The sequence below is a fragment of the Balearica regulorum genome, chromosome 28 (assembly GCF_011004875.1).
Source record: "Balearica regulorum gibbericeps isolate bBalReg1 chromosome 28, bBalReg1.pri, whole genome shotgun sequence".
In the NCBI taxonomy this organism is placed as follows: domain Eukaryota; kingdom Metazoa; phylum Chordata; class Aves; order Gruiformes; family Gruidae; genus Balearica; species Balearica regulorum.
Window position 1 is genome coordinate 1664895 of NC_046211.1, and position 11403 is coordinate 1676297.

The 11403-nt window shown below is 44.7% G+C and overlaps 1 protein-coding gene across 1 annotated transcript; it reads left to right on the plus strand.

Moving 5' to 3' along the window:
* Positions 1-383: 383 nt before the first annotated feature.
* LOC142598453 (claw keratin-like) lies at positions 384-800 on the plus strand. The gene has a single exon (XM_075737067.1). The coding sequence runs from the start codon at positions 384-386 to the stop codon at positions 798-800; it is 417 nt and encodes a 138-aa protein (XP_075593182.1).
* Positions 801-11403: the final 10603 nt, after the last annotated feature.

Genomic DNA, 11403 nt, shown 5'->3' on the forward strand with positions numbered 1-11403 from the left:
ACTATGATCTGATCCTCCCATCACGTCTTTCTTCACCTTGGCACATTTGCATGTCAACGTGCCCAGTGAAGAGGAGTTTAATTGTCTCAGGTCACATGAAGATAGTGTCAAGAAGCTTGTATGCTGGATTTGATGATTCCCTGGGGTTTCCGCCACCACCCCCTTGGCCGATGCCTCGGGCAGTCTGGGACATGTATAAAAGAGCTGAGGGCTTCACAGCCCTCTATCCAGCTTCCTCTGCTTGACTCTTCTGATCAACGGGGTAAGTCCAGCTCTTGGAAGCCTCTTGAGGATCTCTCCCTGCCTCCCTTCATACAGCCCCTTCTTCGCACCTTTGCCTAATCCCTGGTGCCTTTTCCAGGGACTCTCTGCCTGCCTGAAAGATGTCCTGCTCCAGCCTGTGCGTCCCTTCCTGTGGGGTGGCCACCCCGGCCCCGCTGGCTGACACTGTCAACGAGCCCTGCGTGCGGCAGTGCCCCGACTCCACGGTGGTGATCCAGCCCCCGGCCTCGGTGATCACCTTCCCCGGGCCCATCCTCAGCAACTTCCCGCAGCACAGCGTTGTTGGCTCGGCGGGAGTGCCCGGCGTTGCAGGGAGCTACGGTGGCACTTATGGAGGCCGTGGTGCTTTTGGAGGCCTTGGGGCCTATGGCGTGTATGGAGGCCTTGGGGGCTACGGAGCCCTTGGGGGCTATGGAGGCTATGGGCTTTATGGGGGCTACGGAGCCTTTGGGGGTTGTGGATATGGCGGCTGGGCCCGAGGCCACAGGTACCTCAGTGGCAGCTGTGGGCCCTGCTAAAACCCCAAATATCCGTGCAGTTCAGTGCTGCACCTGCCCTGGCTCTCCACAGGCTGCACCTCTTGTCTTCTACCACCAGAAGCAGGACAAAGCTTCCAACCGCTCTTTAGGCTGTGCCAAACAGCTTCTTGAGCTTGGTGGTCCTTGCTTATTTGCACAGAGTATCCTTGCAGATCTTCTGCTGGAGGCTGTAGGGTTTCCAGTACTGTCTCCAAAAGCTCCCCACTACCTGCGGTAGAACGAAGCTGTACTCGTCCTCGGATGAGCCTCCCCTGCTCTGCCCGGCTCTGAGACTCCCACCCTGCAATAGGAAGGGGGAATCTTTGGGCTGGAGCCCTGGGTTGTGCCTTGCTGCCGCCTTATGATTGTTGTGTTGCCAATTCATTGTTTCTGTGTTGTTTTGTTTCCCGCTGTCACTGTCCATTGCATTTTCCATCCACATTAAAGAATCCGCATTGCATCAATAATTTGACTTCTAGTTCCTTTTGTATGAGTTTGCTCTTCTGATTTTCCAGATTGGCTAGGGATATTTTGATAATGCATCTCAAGCCACAGGGTTAAATATCAAATGGCACGTGGGTTAGTGAACAGGGCTTGCGAGAGGTTCAACAGCTTGTCATAGACAACCTTGTGTTGTAGCACACAACAGATACAAACAAGCTATTAGCCACCTTGCAAGGTACGGCTTTTGATGGAAAAAAATATCAGTGCATTTATTTATTACTTTGTGGTTCCTTTCTCAAGCAGGACTAGACAATAACTTCACAGTTTTCCATGCTGGATAGTCTGAGAAGTTCAAAGCACTTCTCAGACGCTCGTAACTATTTTACATATTTTAGCGTGTTATTACTCTATTAAAAGCTTACTGCTCTTGTTAGGTGCTTGGTTATTGAATAATAGTCATTTCAAAAGTACATGTTGAGACATTTCAATATATGCTTTAGTCAGAATGTGATTTTATAGCCTTCAAATGTTTCATTCAAATGTGGCTCTATACAACCAACCGTGATAGACCTTACGATTAGTTACTTTGCCTTCTCATCCCAGAAATTTGAATTTCTTTCTAGTTTTATCTTAGGATTTCCTGGAGTGGAAGAAACATATATGTGTGTGGCATTCCACAAATTTCTAACTTTCTCTTTTAACTAGGTCCCTTGTTAAAGCAGCTAAGTCTGTAGAACTACCGAGATATTACCAATTATTTTAAGCTAACATTGTCTCTTACTTGTGCACTCTGAAACACTTACTGCGTTCCTGGTTTTACTCAGTAATTTATTCATAACTTTCCAGATTTTATTTCATAGCTTTAGCTAATGAACAATGGAAATTATGACCAGTTCCAGATAAATTTATGGACCGTAATGTCAATATACAGGTTGAAGAGCAATTTGCATGGTGCTTCTGCAGGGGACATTTGTCAGACTGACCAAGTCGCTTTCCTAGGAACAAAGCTCCTCTGAAGCCAAGAGAAACCTCCATCCCAAAAGTTGCTGGAAGTGTAACCCACAGCTTTACTTGCAAATGTTTTCAATGAATTTTGACCTCTTATTTTGTAGTGTAACACAACTGAGCTGTGTTCCTCTTGTGAGAATGCCCTCAAAGTGCCTCTGTGTGCGTGTGTGTGTTCAAAGAACAGCAATCACATTCACAATAAGGGTTCTAGAGTTTAACAGGGCTTTGAAAGCACTTCACCGGCTGTTTTATGCGTAGACTGTGTTACAGCATCGTACTGTTAAGAGGTTACTACCGCTGCCAGTTAGGTACTTCAGTCATGAATAATAGAGTCACTTCAGCCTTGCGTCACGGGATCTCACCCTAGTAACAACTGTGCGGTTGTGCAGCCTGGGAACTTCACGCCATTTCGTTGTCATTCAAATGGAGCCTTGCAGTAACGCTTGCAAACATTTGTCCTTAGCAGCACTTAATAATGCGAACAAGAAGTGTGCAATTTTCTGCTCTGTAACAGATCAAGTCTGTAAATCCAGAAAGCATCCCAGACACTGCCAGCACAAGAGTGCTTGAGAAAGAGGGATTTTCTTCCAAATTCTTGGGTTACTCCTCAGTTAAAATGGGTTTGCCTGCAGGCAGTCTGTGCATTTACAAATCACTAAGATGCGATGCTGTTATGTCCAATGTCTGCACATGCACTGTGATGTTAAGACAAATTTAAAAGAATATTTCCAAATCCTCCCTAGGCAATTCCAGAAAGGGTGACTTCGTTTTCTGAGACACTACTGGGTCATTATTTGCAAAATGTGTGCTCAGGTTCAACTGACATTCATAAAAGCTACAGGATGCAGTACGTCTCCGTAAAACATCAAGTAGGGGACAAAATCTGTGTACATCCAAGTCAGAAAAAGAAAAAGCGGGACATGTAATGATGCTATACCATTTTTAATAAGAATAAATCTCACAATCACAATCTAAAATGACACAGAAAGCAGAAGCAGAAAGAATGTGTGCAGCGATTAATTTGTATCTGCAGAAAATCTCCCGGTTTCATTGGTACCATTTTTGCTGCTACAGCTGTAGCATTTGGCTATCAGTTTCCATTCTCAAACTTTTCCACTTGCTTTAAGTCCAATGAAACAAACCCCATCAGATCATTGTGGTTTCTTTGGTTTAGCTTCAGAAGCAGTTAAGTCAGAAATATATCCATAGGAAGGCTAGTACAGGTAGACTCTAGATTACAGTAATGTTAGCTGGGAAAGAGCTATCAATGACTTCAGAAGTCGTTTAGCCATTTTAACCCATGTTAAGCCCAGCTTCCTTTACACCTCCAAACCTGTGTCGGCTTAAGAAGTTGGTAGGGAAAAAGGAAGGCAAAACATTGAGGAAGAACATTGAAGAAGTGTTACAGAAACTCTGAGCTCTCCAAAATACTACAGCTTTCGGTCGCAGTCCTGGGACTCAGACTTTCTGCAAAGCCTCCCCCTAGCAGCAGCCATGAATTCGGTAATTAATTCTCAGTCCTCGATTCTTACTAAATCCTTCTGGATTTAGCAGGGGTAGCAGCTCCCATAGCTGTATCAACGGATGTAGCAAGAAGAGGAGGGGTACCAGCAGCGGGAGCTGTAGGAGGGGTACCAGTCCCAACAACGGCTCAGACCCCAGCAGCCCCAGGAGCTGCAGGGGCTCCCCCAGTCGTAGGTCCGGTAGCTGGACACGGTCCGTAGTTGCAGGGAGAGTAGCAGGCATCCTCACACTTGTTCTGGTACCAGTAAGTCATCTTGGTGCGATGGAGGGAGGCAAGTCTGAAACACAGCAGAAGAGAAGACGATAAGGTCTGCCCCAGAGACCAGGCAGCAGCTTGCTGCTTCTAGAAAGCCTGTGCAAGCATGGGAAAGAGGGAGAGGAGGGAAGGGCAAACACAGGAACCAACCGAACATCTCAGTTCAAGGCTACAACCTGGCTCCTTCTTGCCCAGCTCACTCCTTTCTGTTTTTTCCCCCCTTCTTTCCTCCATAAAAATACTTTATGCTGCTTTTCTTGTTGCCAATGCTTAGCATTGGCAGTCTGGATTCAGATAGTTTTTTAGAGAGGATATTGTTAGGATTAGGCTGTCTGTATCAGTGTCTGATGTTAAAAATCAATAAGTGAACAGACACTAGTTCAGGAATGAATTCTGCCAATTTTTGCTGTCGAGACAAGACGCCACAGAAGAAATCCTCCCTTTGTGCAAGTCAGCAGTGCTCTGCTGAATAGAGCAGCTTGGTTGTTTGGGCCCATGTCTGTGCCTTAATTGCCAGTTGAATATATACTTGCTTTTTGTTCAAAATAATTAAAAAAATGTAACGCATTGTCTGTTTCAAAATAAAGAAGCCTGAAATGCTTCAGTATATCATAAAATAAGGTAATTTCTCATACTGCATGGCTAGGTGAGACAATCTTATCAATCAGCTTATGGGGGCATCTCAATATCCCATTTTTAACAAAAAAGGATTGTACTTGCATGGCCGTGAAATCACAGCCTTTGCTTTTAAAGTATAAACGCCACCTGTATCGCAATATAGCAAAACCGCAGCATCTACGCAGCAATAAAGACGTTATACTAAGTCTGACTTACCAAGTTCAGTGAGAATGTAAGTCCGGAGATGCGAATAGAGAGCCTTGAATTTCTGTCCCTTTTATATATTTATCTGACCAAGCCCACTGTGCTTTAAATTCATATTCACCACAAAACAAATTTACTTAGGCACGTCATTCCTTCAGCTGATGTAATTGTGTTTCTTGGTTTGTGATTATTAGTCAGTTCTTGGCTTCCAAAAGCATGACATTGCACTGCAGTTTTCTTTCATGTTCAGACTTCCTGGGTCAATTATATTTGTAGAATTAGTGTGGTGAAATCTGAGCTATAACAGGAAAGGGAAGGAAGAGTATTGAGAGCAGAATTGATTGACATCCACAATCCCAGTTTTGGAGGAATGGACAAATTTCAGTACATGAAGCCTGCAATGACTCTGGATTGGTTTGAGGAAGAAAGAATTTGATTCTTTTTGCAGAAATAATAATCCCTAGAAAGCATTTCTGGTTTGCTTGTTTTTATTTCAAAATTGCATTTTTAGGTCAGAATATTTGCATTATTTGTATTTATCATTTTGTTTGTATTATTTCCAGCTCAAAAGCAGTACAAGAAAGGTGTTTGGATTGGAGGGTAAGTCTGGTCTGTACCCTGCTCCAATCACATATGCATGGATGTGTTAAATGTACACTGTGATCTGCCTCAGGAAAGTCATTCCGTAGAAAATCCGATTTACTTGCTTGCTGTGCTCTATGAATTACTTTTACCAAACATCAACAGCCACCTCCTAAGTCTACATAGAAGGAAACTGGAGTCCTTTTTGGTGAAAGAACAGTGGAAGTGTTTTTGAAAAATGGTACGGAGTCGGTGACAAGACCTTATGGGAACCGTAAAGCAGGTGGCAATCAATAATCTAAAAATCTAAAAATAATCATCTAAAAATCTAAAATCTAAAGGCTTTCAAGCAGAAATAACGATATTTGCAATTTCCAGGCTTTGCACCATATATGACATAAACTTACAAACTCAGTCTTCTGGAGAGCCAGCCCAAGTGAGGCAAGTTTAACTGGATGCAAAATACCTGCTTACTGATTGTTTACACATAGATCCGAAGATGCTTGACTCAAGGGTTCGTTACAAGGAACAAGATAAAACAAAGAGGAACACATCACTGTAATAACTGCAGTTTTCCGGAGAACTCCCCCAAATGCTAAATATGGTTGAACGTGACATCTTCATGTTGTTGAGGTGTTTAAATTAATGTTGTTAATGACGGTGAATAACGCTGAGCCCTGTGAATGTGACCTGGTAAGCAGCAACATCCCGGTCTTCCCTGGTGACCTTCAGCTCAAAACACTGCTCTTTACTCGCATCTAAAGGAAGGATAATAACAGGTATGTCAGATGTTCTGGGCCTTTCTCTAAATTTTGAATATCAAAGCCTTCATTAATACTTATTAAAGATTTACATGTACAAAGCGATTTATTATTTAAATATTAATACTACGTTACTGGAAAACGCCCCAGCATTATGTAACGCAGTTTCTAAAAACGTGTATCAGGTTATCCTGTTTCTATGCTTTATTAAGGTTGTGATTTATAGCTTCAGAATTGGGTCTCTGAAAAATTTTTCTCTAAAAATACATGATGTACATACCATTTTAATGCTTATAGGCCAATTTTCTAGCTGAATCAATCAGCACAGCAATATCCTATTGCGTGACGGCATCAAATCAAAGAAATGGTCTTTCCCCTTTTGCTAGTCACAGGAAATGTTGGAAGGGATTGGTACGAATGTGCTGTTTCATGTGTCATTAAAGTTATGAAATACATGAAAAGGAGAGAGGCTACCCTTTCCACAGGTATTTCAGAGAAAAAATGTACAACAAAGTAGATGGACCAACACGCACGGTGAGGTTGGTCTTCCAAAAATGACGTGTTTGGTAATTCGTATGTCCTTGCATATTCTGTTGACTTGTTGCTGTATGGAAGAAGTGAATTCAGCACGATGATACCAAGGCTTAATTGCCCTATATAGTTTTGAGATGAAAGAAACCTGGAGGGTGTAGCCGGCATGTCACGGTGCTGGACCAACAATCAGAAACCCTGGGGAGAACCGGCATATCAATGAGAAGGAGTCATGAGGGAAGCAGGATGTGCTTGGTAATTGGAGCTGACCCGGGGTGCAGACATGCCTTTCACGTGCTGGGCGGGACCGGGCGCTCTATAAAAACCCACGCTGCTGAGAATAACGCATTCGCTTCTCCTGCCTTATCCTCCTTGCAGAAGTGGGTAAGTCGGAATAGATTTAGAAAACCTAGTGAATAACAGAGAGATGTATTTGAAACTATTTCCCCCTCTTTCCCGCCCCTCCTAGTTACTAATCTACATTTGTAGATTAATGCATTGGGAATTAAGGTTGTGATTTGATGAGAATTATTTATATGTAATATATTCTTTTCTGCCTGGATTTCCACTAATATTTGAGAGTCTGAAACTGTATCAGTTCTGCGTGTATCCTTCTTTTCCCTTAAAGTCTTTATCTCAGTACGGCTACGAAGGATTTTCCAGTTTATTTCCTGACGGCTCCCTTTTGACACAGGCGTCGTGGTTCACAATCGCATCTCCCATCGCGATCCATGGGTGCAGCCAATGGGGCTGTGCAGGAAAGCTCAGAAGGGCTGGTTGGGAGGAGGATTAGGGGAAGACCCGACACTAAAGACCAGGATAGAACAACAGATGAGCACAGAGGGTGTTGGACAGCATGCCTGGGTTGGCTGTCTCTCTCTCCCCTCCCTGCATACTTGCAACATTTATTTGAGATTTGCTTGCTGTTGGGAGCATTGCCTTACAGCTTTTTTTTTCCCCTGCTGTGTTTCAGACTTGCCTCCCTCCATCGCACCAAGATGACTTACTGGTACCAGAACAAGTGTGAGGATGCCTGCTACTCTCCCTGCAACTACGGGACCGTGTCCAGCTACCGGACCTACGACTGGGGGAGCCCCTGCAGCTCCTGGGGCTGCTGGGGTCTGAGCCGTTGTCGGGACTGGTACCCCTCCTACAGCTCCCGCTGCTGGTACCCCTCCTCTTCTTGCTACATCCGTTGATACAGCTATGGGAGCTGCTACCCCTGCTAAATCCAGAAGGATTTAGTAAGAATCGAGGACTGAGAATTAATTACCGAATTCATGGCTGCTGCTAGGGGGAGGCTTTGCAGAAAGTCTGAGTCCCAGGACTGCGACCGAAAGCTGTAGTATTTTGGAGAGCTCAGAGTTTCTGTAACACTTCTTCAATGTTCTTCCAAAATGTTTTGCCTTCCTTTTTCCCTACCAACTTCTTAAGCCAACACAGGTTTGGAGGTGTAAAGGAGGCTGGGCTTAACATGGGTTAAAATGGCTAAACGACTTCTGAACTCATTGATAGCTCTTTCCCAGCTAACATTACTATAATCTAGAGTCTACCTGTAGTAGCCTTCCTATGGATATATTTCTGACTTAACTGCTTCTGACGCTAAACCAAAGAAACCGTAATGATCTGATGGGGTTTGTTTCATTGGACTTAAAGCAAGTGGAAAAGTTTGAAAATGGAAACTGATAGCCAAATGCTACAGCTGTAGCAGCAAAAATGGTACCAATGAAACCGGGAGATTTTCTGCAGATACTAATTAATCGCTGCACACATTCTTTCTGCTTCTGCTTTCTGTGTCATTTTAGATTGCGATTGTGAGATTTATTCTTATTAAAAATGGTATAGCATCATTACATGTCCCGGTTTTTCTTTTTCTGACTTGGATGTACACAGATCTTGTCCCCTACTTGATGTTTTACGGAGACGTACTGCATCCTGTAGCTTTTATGAATGTCAGTTGAACCTGAGCACACATTTTGCAAATAATAACCCAGTAGTATCTCAGAAAACGAAGTCACCCTTTCTGGAATTGCCTAGGGAGGATTTGGAAATATTCTTTTAAATTTGTCTTAACATCACAGTGCATGTGCAGACATTGGACATAACAGCATCGCATCTTAGTGATTTGTAAATGCACAGACTGCCTGCAGGTAAACCCATTTTAACTGAGGAGTAACCCAAGAATTTGGAAGAAAATCCCTCTTTCTCAAGCACTCTTGTGCTGGCAGTGTCTGGGACGCTTTCTGGATTTACAGACTTGATCTGTTACAGAGCAGAAAATTGCACACTTCTTGTTTGCATTATTAAGTGCTGCTAAGGACAAATGTTTGCAAGCGTTACTGCAAGGCTCCATTTGAATGACAATGAAATGGCGTGAAGTTCCCAGGCTGCACAACCGCACAGTTGTTACTAGGGTGAGATCCCGTGACGCAAGGCTGAAGTGACTCTATTATTCATGACTGAAGTACCTAACTGGCAGCGGTAGTAACCTCTTAACAGTACGATGCTGTAACACAGTCTACGCATAAAACAGCCGGTGAAGTGCTTTCAAAGCCCTGTTAAACTCTAGAACCCTTATTGTGAATGTGATGGCTGTTCTTTGAACACACACACACACACACACACACACACACACACAGAGGCACTTTGAGGGCATTCTCACAAGAGGAACACAGCTCAGTTGTGTTACACTACAAAATAAGAGGTCAAAATTCATTGAAAACATTTGCAAGTAAAGCTGTGGGTTACACTTCCAGCAACTTTTGGGATGGAGGTTTCTCTTGGCGTCAGAGGAGCTTTGTTCCTAGGAAAGCGACTTGGTCAGTCTGACAAATGTCCCCTGCAGAAGCACCGTGCAAATTGCTCTTCAACCTGTATATTGACATTACGGTCCATAAATTTATCTGGAACTGGTCATAATTTCCATTGTTCATTAGCTAAAGCTATGAAATAAAATCTGGAAAGTTATGAATAAATTACTGAGTAAAACCAGGAACACAGTAAGTGTTTCAGAGTGCACAAGCAAGAGACAATGTTAGCTTAAAATAATTGGTAATATCTCGGTAGTTCTACAGACTTAGCTGCTTTAACAAGGGACCTAGTTAAAAGAGAAAGTTAGAAATTTGTGGAATGCCACACACATATGTGTTTCTTCCACTCCAGGAAATCTTAAGATAAAACTGGAAAGAAATTCAAATTTCTGGGATGAGAAGGCAAAGTAACTAATCGTAAGGTCTATCACGGTTGGTTGTATAGAGCCACATTTGAATGAAACATTTGAAGGCTATAAAATCACATTCTGCTGAATGAAAATCACCCATCCTGCTGTGCTCCAGCACTAGACCCATCGCCATGCCCACCAAGGAGGTCTTCGGTGTTTCCTTGTGGTCCTGGCCATGCTGCGTTGAAGTAAGGCCCTTGCTCAGACAGGTGGCAGGGACCTTTCTCATTCTGAACTCAATAGCACCAACAGCATCCAGGCTGGCTCCTACTGGGGCTCTGTGCTCTGGAGGCCAGTGCCACGAACAGGGCTGGGAGCTTACCGAGACTGGCGAGTCAAAGCGGTTTGGACGCGAAGTGAGGGAAGCCTCGGGCCGCCACAGCTTTTATGCCTTGCCACAGCCCTGCTGCATCAGCCTTTGCAGAAAACATTGCCCTGAGGCTGCAGGGTGATGCCTGGAGCCAGCACACGCCTTGCAGCCTGGGATTACCAGCACCAGCCCACGCTGGGTGTGCCATGAAGCCACCCCCGCCCTCAGTGAAGTACTGTTGGCCTCCCTAAGCCAACATGGTCCTCCCTAAGCCCTCTCTGCAGGGACGTGATTACTCAGCTGGGCAGCAAGGGCTGTGCCAGGACTGCCAGCTTGAGCAGCTGCAGCGAGACAGGCTGCACGTGCCCACGTGCTCTGCAGGCGTGGGCATGTCAGGCAGCCTGCGCTTTGCAGTTTCATCAAGGGGAACTGCAAGTCCCAGATACCCAGCAAGGGTATGGTCAAGGCTTAGGGATGTCCCTAGTCCCTTTGCAAGCACTGGGAGATGGTGGGCACTTAGGAGCCACCCTGAGCACGTACGATGGCTTCTGACTTTGACAACAACCCGGTGCCTCTGTTTACCAGCTTGTAAAAGGGATGTAATGACAGGCATGATGTCTGTACACAGGATTGCAAAGCACTTCTGTAGGATGCTCAGGACACTGGCATGTAAGTAAAGTGGGGGGATTAGGCATAGAGTGGGGTTTATTGCTGACGCCAGGTCAGCTACATCAGCAGCACCTTGTGTTTCATGTAATACTCCACTATGATCTGATCCTCCCATCACGTCTTTCTTCACCTTGGCACATTTGCATGTCAACGTGCCCAGTGAAGAGGAGTTTAATTGTCTCAGGTCACATGAAGATAGTGTCAAGAAGCTTGTATGCTGGATTTGATGATTCCCTGGGGTTTCCGCCACCACCCCCTTGGCCGATGCCTCGGGCAGTCTGGGACATGTATAAAAGAGCTGAGGGCTTCACAGCCCTCTATCCAGCTTCCTCTGCTTGACTCTTCTGATCAACGGGGTAAGTCCAGCTCTTGGAAGCCTCTTGAGGATCTCTCCCTGCCTCCCTTCATACAGCCCCTTCTTCGCACCTTTGCCTAATCCCTGGTGCCTTTTCCAGGGCTCTCTACCTGCCTGAAAG

What these genes read in the sequence shown, in the direction of transcription:
- LOC142598453 (XM_075737067.1), top strand. Translation starts at nt 384, where the DNA reads ATGTCCTGCTCCAGCCTGTGCGTCCCTTCCTGTGGGGTGGCCACCCCG.